This window comes from Phyllobates terribilis, unplaced genomic scaffold (genome assembly GCF_046119375.1).
Source record: "Phyllobates terribilis strain yellow unplaced genomic scaffold, ASM4611937v1 Scaffold_3__8_contigs__length_932513732, whole genome shotgun sequence".
Classification (NCBI taxonomy): domain Eukaryota; kingdom Metazoa; phylum Chordata; class Amphibia; order Anura; family Dendrobatidae; genus Phyllobates; species Phyllobates terribilis.
Genome location: NW_027362763.1, coordinates 892,052,135 through 892,070,563, shown reverse-complemented (window position 1 = coordinate 892,070,563; position 18,429 = coordinate 892,052,135). Strand labels below are relative to the sequence as shown.

The window sequence follows — 18,429 nt, the reverse complement described above, 5'->3', positions numbered from 1 at the left end:
ATACAAATGACAGATGTTTAGGTGTTAGATGTGCAAAGATAGAGATAGAAAGATAGAAATATGTCAGTGAGATATATAATCAGTGATTTGTGCACATAGTTTTCTGTACTTGTATTTAGCACAAAAATAAATAAATAAATGAAAAAAATGGCTTGGGGTCCCCCCTATTTTTAATAACCAGCTGAGGGAAAGTAGACTGCTGTGAGCTGGTCTTAGTCTGGGAAGGGGCCAGTATCCATGGAGCTTCTCAGTTTATTAATATCAGCTCACAGCTGTCTGCTTAGACTTTACTGGTTAGTAAAAAAGGAGGGACCCTAAAAAAAGTGAAGTGGGGTCCCCCTTATTTTTAATAACCAGCAACGGCTAAGCCGACAGCTGCGGGTTGATATTAATAGACTGGGAAGGGCCATGGATATTGGCCCCTTCTCAGTCTAATAACACCAGCCCTAAGCTGCCCCAGGAATGCCGCATCCATTAGAAGCACCAATTTTGGCACATAGCCTCGGCTCTTCCCGATTGCCCTCGTGCGTTGACTATCGGGGTAATGATTTTGGGGTTGGTATCAGCTGTGTAATGTCCACTGATATCAAGCCCAGGGGTTAGTAAAAGAGAGGTGTCAGTCAGACGCCCCATTACTAACCCTATAGTCAAAATAAATAAGCACACACACACAGAAAAACCTTTAAATTGTAAAAAGCACTCCCGACAATTACCCTCTTTTCCCCATTTATTACAAAAAAATAGTAATCCACAGGAGTCTGCTGTAAATCCATAATAAGGAGGTCCCATGACGATCCCCGACTCTGCTACATCCGGAGGCTGTGATGAGCGTGTCATCAGTAATGTGACCACTCACCACGCCAGCCGGAACACACAGAGTAGCTTGAGAACCTGGCTGCAGTGATGAGGGTTGACGTTATTAAGGTTACCGCAGGTCACAGCCGGCAGTTTTCACAGTAACACGATAACCGTGTGTCATCAGTGTGCATATGTGTAGCACGCATTTCCTCTGTGCTGCCGGAAAAAAAGAACATGTCTGCGGGTTTTTCACACATACACACTTTCCGTGTGAAAAACCTGACATGCACACCATCATTGAATACAATGGGTGTGCGTGTGTCCATATTTGCGGTCTTTAAAAAACTGACCCCTTACGGAGCAAAAAAAATGGACATGTGAAGGGGGCCATAGACAGTGAGCTGCCTATCACAGGAGGGGGCGTGGCGGACTAGCATGCAGCACTGCTGTGGCCCAGCAATGGTGAGCTACTGGTACTGAAACCATCAGCGTAAGCAAACAGAACCTCAGAGCTTGATAAGAGAGATATTGCTGAGATCAGTTTTTTAACCCCTACCTCATGCTGTCTTCAGATTACATAGCAAAAATCACTGAAGAAACACAGATGGTAAAAACTGACACACTCACCAAACAGTGATGAAAATCCGATCAAAAACACTGATGAGAGTCGAACCAGATTTTGCTTACCAGAAAAATCACTGCCGTCTGAATGAGGTCTAAGGTTCACTATGAATGAAATCGACACACTGTATCAGTATATAAGTGAAAACCATAAATAGCCTTTCATATGTGGACAGATGAGTACGGGCGGGGTTGTATGATGATTTCTAGCAATATTAATATACTATAAATTGCACTGTAATCCGGACAGCACATATACAGTCATACACACAGCTCCCAGCATACGTTGTATCTGTACATTTGCTGACACCATTGTGTTGTATTATATAGATGACTGTTGCGGAACTGGAGGAGAAAGTGAAGGAGCATGAATGCTATAACAGTGAGCTGCAGGAGGTGGAGAAGTGGCTTCTTCAGATGTCCAGCAGACTGGTAACCCCTGACCTCATGGACAGCAGTAATTTAGAGACAATCACTCAGCAGCTCGCTAATCACAAGGTATCATTTCTTAGTGCCATGTCTGAAAGATCTTTTCCTCTAAAATCAGATAACATCATTTTTTCCATTAATTTTGGACAAGTGACCCAGACCCTATTAACAACTTTATTTTCAGAGGCTGCCATCCTGCAGAAAGCAGGCTGTACATGTGACCATACCATAGGCCAGCGATTTCTTGTATATACTATCCCTGTAAAGTACTGCACATACAAGTGATGACCTGATATGAATGTTCTGACAATAACTCATCACTCTGCAGGCTATGATGGAGGATATTGCTGGCTTTGAAGAGCGCTTGAGTAGTCTAAAACTAAAGGGAGAAAATCTGGTTCTTCACTGCGCAGAACATCTACAAGCAAAGTTCAAGCAAACCGTCCAAGCACATTTACAAGGAACAAGAGACAGCTACTCAGCCATTTGTAGTACTGTCCAAAGGGTAAGATACAACACAGCCATATCAAAGTGCTACTTTTGTAAAAAATAAAGATGGAAATATATTCATACATTATAGTGCCCTGGTGTTGTAAAAGGAAATCATGATACTAGTGGGAGGTAGGGCCTGATTCATCAAAGTTTTCATGCTAGAGTTCTAGCATAAAAGATTTGAAAAGTCGCAAATTGTAAGCACAACTCGGTGTTGCACTCAAAATTTGCCACTTTTGCTGTTTTCATGGCAGTTTTTCCCATCTTTGCTAAAGTACAGGTGCGGCGGGCGCAGGATGCCATAGCTCGTCTGATTCATGATGATCTATGGCATTTCCTACCCCAGAAATCTCACTCCAGTCTTTGACTGGAATGAGATTTCTGGCGGCATACGAATGCCTGCACGTCTTGATGAATCAGGAGCGTCTGACTTCAGCACGCACCCTCATCAAGACCAGCTAGAAAATCACCGGTCTTGATGGATCGTGGCCATGTTGAATCAAACCAGTTGCCAATGACATCAGAGAATGGAGTGAATAGGTTAAATCTGCACTGCTGGTATATAGATGATGGACAAGAAAAAAGAAATCCAGGAATGTGGTTTATTTGTCTACTTGTTCCGAAGTTCCATACTTCTTCATCAGGACAAACTACAGTGAGGAACTTCGAAATGCGTAGACCAATAAAACGCATTCCTGGATTTCTTTTTCCTCATCCATCGTCTGTTTACCGGCATCGCAGATTTAACCCATTCACTCCATTCTCGAATGTTTTGCAAGCTGTGGGTCTTCAGCGGCCTTGAGCTTTTACAGTGGTTGTGGTCACACAACCATACCAGGTGAGCACCATTGCACACAATCTCCCCATTTTTACCCTGATAAGATCCTATTGCGCTTGTCATTCTAGCTTTTTACCCCAGTTACCAATTACAGCACACGTAATATTTCCCATTTCGCCTCCAGGTGTATTTAAGTTTAGAGAATGAGCTGCAAAAGCATGTTAGTCACCAAGACACGCTGCTGCAATGCCAAGCTTGGCACTCCACTGTACAGAAAGAGTTAGAACAAAAATCCAAAGCCCCACTCAGTCTGGCCGAGGCCACAAAACAGGTATGTGAGGAGTTCAAAAAATATTTAATATTACTAAATATTGAATAGTAATATACTATTCTTTCCCCATATAAATTATATAAATCGTTTAATTACCGGCCTTTGTACTTGGCTATACAGGTGAAACATTACCGGACTCTGCAGGAGCAGGCCAACACCTACTTGGACCTCCTGTGCACGACTTGTGACCTATCTGATGGCGCTGTGAAGAATGTAGCAATCAACATTCAGCAAACAAAGCAGACAGTAAGCACTTCACTACTCCAATAACCAGTAGCATTATGTGTGCACCATGACAACTCAATAATAAGTGCATGCAAATTGACAGTAACGTGCTAATCACATGTTGTAAGACCATTCATTCAGGCTGCACAGGAATCTCCATTGGGAGACACCAGCTCAATCTCCCGGAAGTGTCAGACCAGTCACTGTATGGAGATTAATAGACAATATTGTTTTACAATGTGCTTTTCCTTAGATTGAACAGCGAATGATGCAGTGTCAGGATTTGGCTCACGGCTGGGAAGAAGTTAAAGAAATGAAGGTTGAGCTTCAGATATATTTTCAGGAGGCCGGCCAGGAGCTGCAAAACATGAAGAGAAGGCGAGCAGAACTGGAGATCAAACTAGCGCAGAACATGGTCTCTCAGCTGAAGGTACTAGGATGGGTTCACTTTTGTATAGTTCATTTATTCTTGAAAGATTATAATCTTTATATAAGTTAGTTATTCTCTCCAAGAATATTACTCAGAATGCTGTATTAAGCTACATTCACATTAGGACAATGATCTACATTGAGCACTCTGACGGGGTTAATTCAGCATACCAGAAAAACATTTCAGATGTGCCTCGTAGTGTGTCCATTAATTGTAATGGGGCAAACATAATACGAAAGAGGAAATTTTGAACTCCAATAGACATTTTTTTCTGGCAATGTTTTAATGTTTATCTTGACACAATAGCGTAGTCTGCTACAATTTAGAAAAGTGGGCTGTGCTGATGGAAATAACCCCTTTATAGAGGAATGCGGGAGGTCCATGCCAATAACTGATTGAATAACATGAATCAAGCTTAAAGGGGTTGTCCAGTACTTTTAAAAATATGTCAATGTGTTTTAATGATAAATAGAAGCTTCTTTCTAATTACCTCCTGGTGCTGTTTCTGCCCCTGAGCGGCTCTATTGGTGGCCGCTCACAGGCAGTACGTGACCCCCGGCTGCAGCCGGCTCTAACATCCGCTGACGTCACAACAAGTCCAGGCTGCAGCCGAGGGTCCCTCTTCCACTTTTCACCGGTGGCTGCTGGGTTGTGGGCGGGGTTACCCAGCATGTCACACCCGGCATCCACGGCACGCTCTCCCTGTCCCCATTCATTGGGAAAGCGCGTGGTGGATGCTGGGTGTGACGTGGGGAATAACCCTGCCCACAACCCAGCAGCCATTGCGGGGACCCCAGTGCTGAGTCACGCCTCACTTGACGTGAAGTCAGCGGGCGTTCACGTGCTGCCTGTGAGCGGCCACCGAAATCTCCGCTCACAGGCAGAAACAGCACCAGGAGGTAATTAGAAAGAAGCTTCTATTTATCATTAAAACACATTGACATATTTTTAAAATTACTGGACAACCCTTTTAAAGTGGATCTCCAAGAATGTAATAAAATAACCCTCATCATTTAATTCAGATGAAACACTGTCTCAACTGACAGAGGAGCTGTATCGTACGCACACATACCTCCTTGAGTTGAGGAAAAGGGCTGTGACATCAATAGACATAAATCTCCTTGGATGGCTGAGCACAAAGGAATTTTTTCTCCAGCCTCAGTTCTCCATGTGCAGTCAGCCACGGAGAAGATTTATTTCTTCTCTTGTCACAGCCCATCTCTTCTGCTAATGGAGCTATATATGCTTACAATACTGCTCCTCTGTCAGTTGAGACAAAGATCTCGGGAGCTGTGTTTCTTTAGACTGCAACCTACCCTGACATTGGGCCATTTTATTAGATTCTTGGAGAACCCCTTTAAACAATTCGAAAACGTGTTTATCATGTTGTTAGTGACTATACCCTCAATCAAAGTCAGTCACAGTGACCCAAACAGTGGTAACAAGGTGCCTCCCATAACACTGCCTGCCACAAATGTGCCCATAAAGTTTTAGTCACAATTGCCACTATAATGTCACCATAGCTGTTAACAACCTCCTCCCAAACTGCGTCAGCTAAACTTTCTGGTCACTAATCTCACTATATAGTGTTATATATAAAGTATTATGCTTTATATTAATGTGTCATTAGTAGCCTTGTGAGGATAATATTGACAAAGTGATGTAACACATTCAGAAATGTACATTCTACAGTATTTGGAGTCTGTAAGAACATATGGTTGACTGCTGATCACACACACAGACTAGGCATTTGGAACTGGGAAAACCTCAGATTCTCAAGTTTCCAAAATAAATTAGTAAACACATCTATGAATATAATATATGATATATCGTAGACTGACAATAGACTGGAAGACTCTCAGCTCCACTTCCCATCATACACAACTAACCCTTATATAAATTACATTTATTCTTTGTAAACCAGATGCCCAGCTATAAGTACACGTACAAAGCAAAAGGAGCGTGATTTATGAATGGACATGCTACATATTATAAATGTGAGGTGAAATAATATGGCGGATTGCTTTGCTGTATAAAATAACTTCAGCTGAGTATTCAGAAGTTCAAAGCATGGAAAATATTCATATTAAATTTACCAGTGTAAACTAACCATACAACAAGCTACTTATTATAATAGCCAAGTGATTAAATACTCCAATTCATCATTAAAGCACATACAGTACAGACCAAAAGTTTGGACACACCTTCTCATTTAAAGATTTTTCTGTATTTTCATGACTGTGAAAATTGTACATTCACACTGAAGGCATCAAAACTATAAATTAATACATGTGGAATTATATAGTTAACAAAAAAGTGTGAAACAACTGAAAATATGTCTTATATTCTAGGTTCTTCAAAGTAGCCACCTTTTGCTTTGATGACTGCTTTGCACACTCTTGGCATTCTCTTGATGAGCTTGAAGAGGTAGTCACCCTAAATGGTCTTCCAACAATCTTGAAGGAGTTCCCAGAGATGCTTAGCACTTGTTGGCCCTTTTGCCTTCACTCTGCGGTCCAGCTCACCCCAAACCATCTCGATTGGATTCAGGTCTGGTGACTGTGGAGGCCAGGTCATCTGGCATAGCACCCCATCACTCTCCCTCTTGGTTAAATAGCCTTTACACAGCCTGGAGGTGTGTTTGGGGTCATTGTCCTGTTGAAAAAATAAATGATGGTCCAACTAAACGCAAATCGAATGGAATAGCATGCCGCTGCAAGATGCTGTGGCAGCCATGCTGGTTCAGCATGCCTTCAATTTTGAATAAATCCCCAACAGTGTCACCAGCAAAGCACCCCCACACCATCACACCTCCTCCTCCATGCTTCACGGTGGGAACCAGGCATGTAGAGTCCATCCGTTCACCTTTTCTGCATCGCACAAATACACGGTGGTTGGAACCAAAGATCTCAAATTTGGACTCATCAGACCAAAGCACAGATTTCCCCTGGTCTAATGTCCATTCCTTGTGTTCTTTAGCCCAAACAAGTCTCTTCTGCTTGTTGCCTGTCCTTAGCAGTGGTTTCCTAGCAGCTATCTTACCATGAAGGCCTGCTGCACAAAGTCTCCTCTTAACAGTTGTTGAAGAGATGTGTCTGCTGCTAGAACTCTGTATGCCATTGACCTGGTCTCTAATCTGAGCTGCTGTTAACCTGCGATTTCTGAGGCTGGTGACTTGGATAAACTTATCCTCAGAAGCAGAGGTGACTCTTGGTCTTCCTTTCCTGGAGCGTTCCTCATGTGAGCCAGTTTCTTTGTAGCGCTTGATGGTTTTTGCAACTGCACTTGGGGACACTTTCAAAGTTTGCCCAATTTTTCGGACTGACTGACCTTTATTTCTTAAAGTAATGATGGCCACTCGTTTTTCTTTACTTAGCTGCTTTTTTCTTGCCATAATACAAATTCGAACAGTCTATTCAGTAGGACTATCAGCTGTGTATCCACCTGACTTCTGCACAACACAACTGATGGTCCCAACCCCATTTATAAGGCAAGAAATCCCACTTATTAAACCTGACAGGGCACACCTGTGAAGTGAAAACCATTTCCAGTGACTACCTCTTGAAGCTCATCAAGAGAATCCCAAGAGTGTGCAAAGCAGTCATCAAAGCAAAAGGTGGCTACTGTGAAGCACCAAGAATATAAGACATATTTTCAGTTGTTTCACACTTTTTTGTTAAGTATATAATTCCACATGTGTTAATTCATAGTTTTGATGCCTTCAGTGTTAATGTACAATTTTCAAAGTCATGAAAATACAGAAAAATCTTTAAATGAGAAGGTGTGTCCAAACTTTTGGTCTGTACTGTACATTAGGGTAAAGCCTGTCAACTGTGATTTCCATCTAAAGAGTATGGGGGACATCAGATGATGTCTGGCAATTAAAGGATTGGGCATTTTGAATATAAAACGCCTCCTTTTTTATTTTATTCTTTTGGGAGATTAGCCAGTGGTGTCTGGTAGTGGATTACGACAAAGGTGTCTGGTAGTGGATTATACATGTGGTGTCTGATAGTGATTTATGCTAGAGGTGTCTGGTAGTTTATACTAGATGTGTCTGCCAATGAATTATACATGTGGTCTATGGCAGTGGATTACGCCAGAGGTGTCTGCTAATGGTTTGTGCCAAAGATATCTGGTAGTGGATTATGCCAGAGATGTCTGCATTATACCAAAGATTATGTAAGAAGTGTCTTATTGTAGATTATACTAAAGGTGTTTGGTAGAGGATTATATATGATGTGTCTGGTAGTGGTTTATTCTTCTCTCCCCATACAGAATATATGCAGGGGTGTCTGGCCCAGTTGAATATACTTGTCCATAGAGGTCAGGAGAGATTGAGCATTTAGCTGATAGCTATCTCCTTTATGTTACCTTTAAGCTCTATTCACAATGGCAGCATGGTTTCCATTTGTACTGTATCACATACTAAATGATAGATCCTATTTACTAGGAATGTATTTTCTTTTGACCGGGCTGAATACTACTCACTTATGAGTAGTGTGATCAGTATGATTATTCCAGGAGTTGTGGAGGTGAGTCAAGGATTCTGCATATTATAAGGAAGGTAGGGACACACCCCCAGAAGAAGCAAAGCAAAACGCGCGTCGAGGTGGTGGGATGCGGAACTGGTCTCCTGCTTGGCTACAGCAAACCCTTACTATTAAAGGTAACATTCCTTACTATTATTCACTATGCTGCTCAGCCAATGACTTACTATATTGTGCATATATTACGATAGCTATCTGACTACTAGAGATAAATAGGGGCCATCTGTTATTAGGCTGGCATCTATCTTCTCATGCTTTTTTTGCCCTCTTCCATATATGCATTATACATACAATTCCTAGACTTTTAGTCTGCATCCCGTCATTTTGTGAGGGACATTTTAAATTGTTTCGTCCATTTGGGTTCCCTTCTTTTGCCTTGAGTTTTACTTTCTCTTTGCCAGTGTTGTAGTCTATTATATGGATGGTAGGGTAAGTTAAGTTTCATTTGTGTAATTGCTAGTAAAGACTATAAGATAAGTGTTCTGCAATTCTTCTATAACTGTTCTCTTCTTCTCTTCACTAGGAATTTAGTCAGAAACTTCAGTCACAGCAAGATCAGATTACCAGCTTTACAGAGAAGGTGAACAAACTGACAAATGGCCAGGAGTCCCCAGAACATGCTGACATTGGGCAGCTCAGTAACCGCTGGCTCGACTTCTGCTTTCAAATAAACAATCTGCTCCAGCAGCGGGAGGAAGATCTGCAGAGAACACGGGACTACCAGGACCGCCTTAGCATAGTCGATGTGTTTCTTGAAAAACTTACCACCGAGTGGGACAACTTAGCCAGGTGATTCACAGTCTGCAGGTTATATAACCGCACCAAGAATATTGATCTTAAATCTATGTAATTATTTTTATTTATTTTTACATTCTGCACAATCTGAACCAATGGATGACGGCTGAACGTGGCAACCTCATGCCTGAATATGTTCAGAACAGTTGTCGTCTTCTGTTCCTCCATTAAAAGGGTCATCCACTTCATCTTTACTTTAACAAACGTGTTGGGGACATGATTTTGTGGCAGTATTACAGGTTCTCCTTCTGTTTTGTTAGTATAGCCTTCCTCACAGACTGCACAGCTCTCCCGTCTCAAAATGGAAGTTAACTAGACCTGTCTATGGCCTCCTCCAATAAGATGGAAAAAAACAGATTTCCCATGAGCAATGTTTTACAATTGGAGGAGGCTCATGGACAGGCCTGGTCACATGCTCCTCCATCAGCAGCCATTTTGAGGACAGAAGAGCTGTGCAGTCTGTGAAGGAAGAGAACCTGTAATACTGATATATTGGAGAAAGTGGAAAAGGCAGATAAGGTGGAACATCATTATGGTTGTGTGTGCTCTTTAATATACTGTTTTTTTGTGTATATAAGGTTAAGGTCCCACAATGAGTTTTTGGTGAGTTTTTGACACTGTTTTTGCTGTGCAAAAAACTCAACATCTTCATCTTACAGTTCCAGCAAATTAGATGGGAGTTGTTGAAATCTCATGCTACTGTACATTATGTCAATTTCTTTTGTGGTTACGCTGAGTTTTATGTGAAGATTTTCCCACAAAATTGCATAAAATGTAGAAAATTTGGAGATAAAAAAAAACATTTATTGTTGTGTGTCTGCTGTGGAATTTAATCCACACATGACTGTATCCATAAAGTTTTTTCAATGTCAAATACCTCTAGAGTCAAAAACATGATAAAAACGCATGTAAAAAAGTGAAAGTAACTTAATGTAGCTAATAGGTGCAGAGATGCTGCAGAAAATTTCCAACATCAAAAACTCTCTAAATACTCATCATGGGAACATGGGGTCCACAGACTGTACTTTTAGAGACACCTGTTTTAAAGGGGTTGTTCACTACTTTGACATTGATGCCCTATCCACAGTATAGGACATCAATGTATGATTGGCCGGCGTCCCGCACCCGGCACCCCCGCCAATCAGCTGTTATTGGTGCCGGCCAAGCACCACAGGTGAGCACTTCCGGCCGGTGGCTGCCACCGCCTGCACCGATAACAGTTGATTAGCGGGGTTGCCGGGTGTGGGATCCCGGCCGATCATACATTGATGCCCTATCCTGTGGATAGGGCATCAATGTAAAAGTAGTGGACAACTTCTTTAATGCCCATCAAATAGCACATTGTCTAAAGAGATTTGAAGGCCAACACAAAGTTTTATCATGAGTTGTGGCTGTATTGGAGTCTTCTAGGCTCTTAGCCTCATTTATTTTATGCTGTAGATCTTCTATGAATTAATGATCTGTAACTGAACTTTCTTTTATATGTTGACAGATCCGATACTGAAAGCACAGCAGCACACCTTGACGCTTTGAAAACATTAGCATCAATTCTTCAAGAGAGAAAATTTGCTCTAGGGGACCTCAAGGAACAAAAGCAAAAGATAGTTGACCATTTAAATGTAGATGACAAGGAATTGGTCAAGGAACAAACCAATCATTTTGAGCATCGTTGGACTCAGTTAGAAGACCTTGTAAAATCAAAAATTGTGACCTGTGCTACAACCTTGGAAGAATTAAGTTTTCTTAATTCCAGGTTACAGGAATTAACTGAGTGGGCTGAAGACCAGCAGCCTAGCATGTCAGAAGCTTTGAAACAAAGCCCACCCCCTGAACTTGCTCAGAACTTACTTATGGATCATCTGACTATATGCAGTGAAGTGGAAACCAAGCAATTGGTGCTGAAAAACCTCATTAAAGATGCAGATAAAATTATGGCTAATCTAGGACTGAATGAGAGGCAACAGTTTCAGAAAGCACTAGAAGATTCACAGAAACATGTTGACTGTCTGAGTGATTTGGTGAACCAAAGGAAGAGACACTTAAACAAAGCTTTGTCTGAAAGAGCACAGTTTTTGATGGCAGCTTATCAAGCCTTAAATCAAATTCAGCACCATGAAAAGAAGGTGATGTTTCAGGAGCACATTTGCTTGCTTCCAGATGATGTAAGTAAGCAAATCAGAACATGTAAAAATGTCCAAGCTAGCTTGAAGACTTGCCAGAGTGAAATCAACAGCCTCTGGAACCAGGGCAGAGAGTTAATGAAAGAAGCTACGGAACAAGAAAAAAGTGAAGTTTTAAGTAAATTACAAGAACTACAAAGCTGTTTTGATAGCACTTTGCAAAAATGTGGTCAAAGACTCATCGAACTTGAAAAAAGTTTTGTTTTAAGAAACTTTTTTAAAGAAGATTTAGATAAAGCTTGTCATTGGATAAAACAAGCCGATGTTTTAACATTTCCAGAAGTTAATCTTATGAGTGATGATTCTGAGTTATATTCTCAGCTGGCCAAGTATCAGAAAATCCTTGAACAGGCCCCTGAATATGAAAATCTTCTGCTTTCCCTGCAAAGAAATGGCCAGGAGATTTTGCCTTCATTAAATGAGGTTGAACGATCTTACCTTGATGAGAAACTCAATTATTTGCCACAGCAATGTAATTCTGTTGTTACTTTGGTGAAAGAAAAGCTCATTAAAGTTCAAGAAGCAATCTTTCTCCGCAAGGAGTATGGTTCCTTAATTGATTTGACAAGCAAGGCTCTAAAAGAACTCGAAGACCACTTTTCACTCATGAACAGAGTTCCTTCCAGCCTTTCAGCTGAGGAGGCATTGACCCTTCAGCAGGACTATGCTTCTCTTCTGAATGAAGTTGTGACACTTGGCACAGCAGTTAATGAACTAAATCAGAAAAAGGAGTTGTTCCGTAGCACAGGGCAACCATGGCTTCCTGAAGAAATGTTGCAACTTGTTTGCCAGTATCATAAGTTAAAGAGAACTATAGAACAGAAAGTTAGCCAACTGGCAGACACTAAAGATGCCTATCGGAGAAATGAAGACCTCTGTTCAAAGCTAAAGATTAAATTTGAAACCCTGAATAAGGAATTGGAACAAGTAAACAAGGAAACACTTCCAGCTGAGGACAAGCTTAAAAGCTATCGGACATTGGCAGCCAACCTTCACAATGCAGGCTCCCTCCTCAGACAAGTTACAGAACATTTAGAAGAACTTTCTCCAATGCTTGATCCTTCAGTTTATGAAACTGCAGAGGCTCAAATTCAACAGTGGGATGAAAAGCTGAGGTCATGGCATGTTGTGATGAAGGAAAGGATGGGAGAATGTGAAAATAGGTTGATCCAGAGCATAGATTTTCATATTGAAATATGTCGTACTTTGGAGTGGCTTAGGCAGAAGAAGGTAGAGCTGGGTGAACGCCTAGCTTTGGATGGGAAACTTGAAAGTGTCCAGGAGGAAATCAGAAAGTTGCAAATTCAACAAGAGGAAATTGCATCCAGTCTAAGGATGATGAATGCCCTGAGCAACAGAGAAAAGCAAAAGTACCTTAAAGCAAAGGAGTTGGTCCCAGCCGATCTGGACAACAGCATATCTGAATTATCGGAACTTGACAGAGAAATCAATGAAGTGATCAGTGTAAGACAGGTCTGTATATAAACTGGAGTCTTGTAATGTATGCTGTAATACTTATTGGTCATCCTACAAATGTCACTATACTATGCTAATACAATACTAAAGGAAAACTGTCGAGGAGATTCAAAGTTCCCTAAACTATCTACAGAAGTGGATCTTTGGGAATTTAAACAGTTGTCTAGGATTAGGTAAAGGACCTCATTTTCATCCAGAAACAGTACCACTCTTGTCCATGAACTGTGTTTTATATTGTTGTTAAAGCCCATTCAATTCAATTCAAATATGGTTGAACTGCAATACATAACATACAGACAATTGGGCACTGCTTCCTTAAAAGAAGCATGTTTCCTATTCACTGATGAAGTTTCTTATTCTGGAGAGCGCCAAATCAGCATAATGAGACTTATAGGATATACATATCTATTCCTTTGCATAATACTGTGTGAGTTCTTTTATGTAACCAAGTGTCACATAATGCTATACTGCTCCTTTGGTCATCATTTTATTAAACATGATCACACCTTCAATTATGAGTTTTGTTTTTGAATTTTCTGAAAAATGTTGATCAGTGCACAATTAGTTAATGTCCTTTAAAACATGTACCCCCAAGAGCCTTTTTAAGGGCTCATTCAGACGTCCGTTTTTTCATGTAAGAAAGAAGAGGTCCAAGTTTCATTAGTAACTTCCAGTTTGATCAGATTTTCATCAGAGTTTGCATCTAGTTCCATCGGTTTTTCTCAGATAAGAAACAAAAGATAAAAATTTCTCTAGAAGGCTTTGAAAAACGGACAGCTCTCAGATTGTATCCAAGTGCTGTCTGAATTTTTTTCACGGGCTCATAGACTCACATTGCTGATTTTTATCTGTCACAGGGAGCAATATTGGACATGTCTTTGCAATTTTGTACAGAACACTCGGTCCACAAAAAATCAGACATATGAAGAGCCCCATAGACTTTATCTTATAGGAACAAACCAAGTATACAAACTTCTGATTGTAAACAGATATCTGTATGTACTGTATAATCTAATCATTGTTACTCATATCCTCTGTTTCTTTTAGACTACTCTTGATAAAATGTACATCACCAGTCAGAGATACCATCAAGCCTTACAGTCTGCTTCTAACTGGCTACAAGAAGCTCATCAAATGCTGCAACAGACTGCAAATGGCGTGGACATCGAGACAGCTGAAGACACTCTTCAAGACTATACTGATTTTTTTAGCTCTGAAAATAAATTTAATGGACTTCTTGATGAACTCCGCATTTTAATTTCTGAGCTTGAAGGATGTGTTAAGAAGTCTGGGATGGATCAGCTCAGCCAGGCTTTGGCCTCCACAAAGAAAGGAGGGAAAGAGACCAAGGAGCAAGCTCAAACTCAACTAGAACTGCTGAGGAGGTGTGACTATATTATGATATTTCCATTATAGGGAATGGCTATGCTGCTGATAATTTCCATAGTAAATCCAACATAGACTGCTGGGAAATCTGCAGTGACAAATCCACACCGTAGTTTGAGGATTTGTTTTAGTTTAGGCACTGTGGATTATAAAAAAAAAATAGCAGATCGGCAGGTCAATTTGCACACAGTTTTTTTTTTAAAGGGTTTGTCTGGTCTGAAATGAAAAGTCTGCAATTGATAGAAGCTGAATAGTTTAGTCTGCATGTGACTGCAAGCATGCAAATTGCATACATGCAGCATGTGACTGCCTACCTGCACAGGGAAACAGGGAATACAGTGATAGTGTGCACATTGCATACTGCATCGAATCTACAGTCTTCAATCACAGAGTAACTGCAGACTTTTCATCTCAACCTGGACAACCCCTGTAACTGTAGGTGGAAAAAAATAGTTAAACTCATATTCAAATCTCTTGGACTATAATCTGCTGCATTTTTTGCTTGCACAGAAACTACCATTTCTGGTACATGTGGATGACCCTATAGGTAATGCAATGTATTTCTATTGCAAGACAGACTTAGGTTTATTAATTCTGCATGGAAGCTTTGTATATGTCAAAAGTGAAATTGAGCCTAACTCTTGACTCTTCAACACATCTTTAAGCAATGTGCTGACCTGAACTTTTTCTTGCAAAGTGGTTTAGGTTGGTAGATATTTTGAATTTGCAGAAAACCTCTTAGTGGTTTGTAGAAAAAACCTGTGTGTGATAATCACTATCTGATTTTCATCACTACCAGATGTACGGTTCAGTGGCATTTATACCAAGAGGAAAGAAACCAAGTCGTAATCTCCTTGAATGAAGCTGAAAAAAGATTATTCAAGTTTTCCCTCACTAAGGATATGTCATATCATAAAGCTGAAGAGAAACTTGTAGCTCATAAGGTAAGCAATGCAATGACTAAGAATACATACCAATTACTGATTGCTTTATTCAGGATTCAGAACATGTCATACAGTGCTTTACTGTATGATTGTTGTCTTCAAAAGGTCTATAATAGAGTTGGTGCAAATTGAGACACAGGGCTCTGGTTCAGCGACCAGGTTAGTAAATTAGTGGCTGCCGGACGGGAGCTCTGAGAACTGCCTCTTATCTCCCGGCATCCCTGATTCTTGCTTTGATTAGCCAGCTGGGCGCAACATCACATGTGTATCAAGCCGCAACATCACATGTGCATCAAGCCGCAACTATGATGTCTCTTTAAGCCGGTTATTCCAAAGAGGAACCGGAGATGTCGCCACATAAAAGGCGCTTGTCAGGGTTCCCGTCCGATGGCCACAGGTTACTGACCTGGCCGATGGACCAGGTCCTGCTATTTGATTTGTGCCAACTCTAATTTTGTCTGCATTTTAGTATTTTTTTGATATTGTTTGAATTAAACCCAAGTCCGACAATATATAATTTTTTTGTTTTATAGACTTTGGTGACCTTGGTCAATTCTTTTCATGAGAAAATCACAGGACTTGAGGAAAAGGCATCAGCAATGGAAAAGCTGGGAAATAACGCCAGCAAAGCAACGATAAGTAAGTCGATGTCTACAGTGTGGCAGAGGTGGACCCGGCTTCGCAGTACAGCTCGCGAACAGGAGAAGCTACTGGACGAATCTGTGCAGGAATGGAAGCAGCTGAGTTATAAGGTAGCAAATCTGAGGTCAAGCATACATATATAGACCTCTTGTATGGGTTACTGTCAATGAAAACTATGCAAATGAATACTATCAATTATCTGCCTGTGTAATACACAAAAGTATATTTCTTTGTAATGACTTATTAATTTACACCTAATGTCATTTCTGCTCCCAGATTCAGGAATCTACTTTAGCAATTGATCATCTACAGGAACGTCTCCCAGACAGCTTTACTGAAAAGGCGTCAAAGGCTGAACTGGTTGAGCTACTGGAAAGCCATGAGATGATCTCTCGAGATCTAGAGCAGGCGTATTCTGCAGTTAATCGCTTGAGGCAGCATGCTATGAATGGGCTTCGAGATTTGCAGCCTGAATCAGCTGCTGCTGAAGATTTGCCAGTCATCCAAGAAATGAAAGCCATGCTTGATAGATGTTCCAAGTAAGCTTTCATGGAAACTATGCTAATAGTATATGTGGTGTTAGTAAATAACAGTGATCTAAGTAGCCTATTCATACAATATATCCAACCACTGTATCTATCCACTAATTAAGAAAAGATATGCGTTCCAAAACTAAGGTCTCTTAGTAATTATTTTGGCCTACTGTTTCAGGGATATGCTCAGGTTTTGTTAAATAAATTAAATGGGTAATCTCAAGTTTGGAAGTTATCCCCTCTTATTATGAGCGGGGACAACTTCCCTATCACTAGGGGTCCTACCACTGGAACCCCAACCGATTTCAAGAGCTGGAAGTCTGACGGTAGTGGTGGTTGATTATGCACGCCTCTACTCCATTTATTCTTAAAGGGAGTGCTGAAAATAGCCAAGCACTGTAGAATGAATACAGCGGCTGTGAGCATGATCGACCACCGCTCCATTCAAGCAGGGTTCTTCATAGCGCCATTTCCTGAGTTCGGTGGAGGTCCCAGCAGTCGGACATCCAGCAATTGGAAATTTATCTCCTATCCCACCCCGGTGCACTAACTGTTTGGGTCCTTGGCGGTCTGTTAGCGAATCCTCTCATGCTGTCTCCAGCACTTAGACCCCAGTGGGCACACTCAATTCCGTTAGCGATATCAGATGCCTCTAAGGCGTCAAGATGCATCGAAGACATGCTGGGTTTCTTGACCCTAAAGGTCCTATAAGGTCCCTTTGATGTTGAAAAAGCCACCACTGTAGGAGGGTCTCATGGCAGACTCCGAAAGTGGCTATGATCTGACTGTTCCAGTCAACCATCAACATCCCTTGCCACTTTAGCCTCAACTCGCAATGGGCCGTAGCTCTCAGACATCTCGTTTATAGAAAAAGACCTCTATGAGGGAGAAATACCTCAATCGGATTCTGACTTGGATCAGTCCTCCAAGTGGTTCTCTGTCGTCGCTAGTCTTATAAGGGCTGTCTATAAGCGTCACAGACTAAGACTCAGTGACAATGTCACTGACTCCTCTTCCTCCAAAGAAGAAGCTTCCTTTTTGCACCTTCAAAGAACCACAAATTGTTTCCCCTCACATTCAGAATTTGAGGAAGAAACCCACCAAGAAATGGATTTCCCTGACAGGCCTTTCACTAAGCTACAAGACATTTTGTACCCTTTTCCGGAGTACTCACTAAAGAAATAGTTCTCCTTGTCTACCCCTTGTCCCTTCAATTTCCCTCATAGTTGCCATCGGTGAAATCCAATTTTTTTACTGTTGAAGCCTAAACAAAGTTGACAACTCTTATAATACCCATACAGTCCATTTGACAGCTGATAATATGCTAATGTTATGTTTATGTCTCTGTATACTGAATATATACATACACTTGTGTGTGTGAAAATTCCATTAATCATTTCTATGTATTCTTCTATATGACAGCATGCAACAGAAAGTCAAGAAAAGCAAAAAACTTGTAGAGCAGGAACTGAGGGAACGAGAGGATGTGGAAAAGGAGCTTAATATTGTCAAAGACTGGATCAGAGACACTAAAGAAACGTTACTGAATTCTGCATCAGAAGCAGATATGCAAGTGGAAGAATTCCAGGTATAATATTGTGGAAAGAAGACATTACTTAATTCTCTTACCCTGCTCTTTGTTACTCTGGTCTCATATTTTAAATTCACCACTTGTCATAACTTATAATTAGAGATGAGGGAATTTCCTAAAATTTGTTTTGGATTTGGCACAAATCAAAAGTAATTGAATTAAATTGATAGTGTCCTGCTTCTGCTACTACTGGCTAGTACAGGTGCCCACAGCGCTGCTGCTTCTTGC

At 40.9% G+C, this 18,429-nt stretch overlaps 1 protein-coding gene across 18 annotated transcripts in view; it reads left to right on the top strand.

Annotated features, from left to right (window-relative positions):
* SYNE1 (spectrin repeat containing nuclear envelope protein 1) overlaps positions 1 to 18,429 on the top strand; it is a 613,834-nt gene that overhangs the window by 417,478 nt on the left and 177,927 nt on the right. For all 18 annotated transcript variants that reach the window (XM_073672712.1, XM_073672713.1, XM_073672718.1 and 15 more), the window contains 12 exons: positions 1,750 to 1,917; positions 2,177 to 2,353; positions 3,303 to 3,449; positions 3,570 to 3,695; positions 3,928 to 4,104; positions 9,178 to 9,443; positions 10,942 to 13,102; positions 14,153 to 14,490; positions 15,291 to 15,435; positions 15,969 to 16,187; positions 16,354 to 16,616; positions 18,033 to 18,198. In XM_073672712.1, the coding sequence (XP_073528813.1) occupies positions 1,750 to 1,917; positions 2,177 to 2,353; positions 3,303 to 3,449; positions 3,570 to 3,695; positions 3,928 to 4,104; positions 9,178 to 9,443; positions 10,942 to 13,102; positions 14,153 to 14,490; positions 15,291 to 15,435; positions 15,969 to 16,187; positions 16,354 to 16,616; positions 18,033 to 18,198 (4,353 nt within the window). The remainder of the gene's footprint in view (positions 1 to 1,749; positions 1,918 to 2,176; positions 2,354 to 3,302; positions 3,450 to 3,569; positions 3,696 to 3,927; positions 4,105 to 9,177; positions 9,444 to 10,941; positions 13,103 to 14,152; positions 14,491 to 15,290; positions 15,436 to 15,968; positions 16,188 to 16,353; positions 16,617 to 18,032; positions 18,199 to 18,429) is intronic.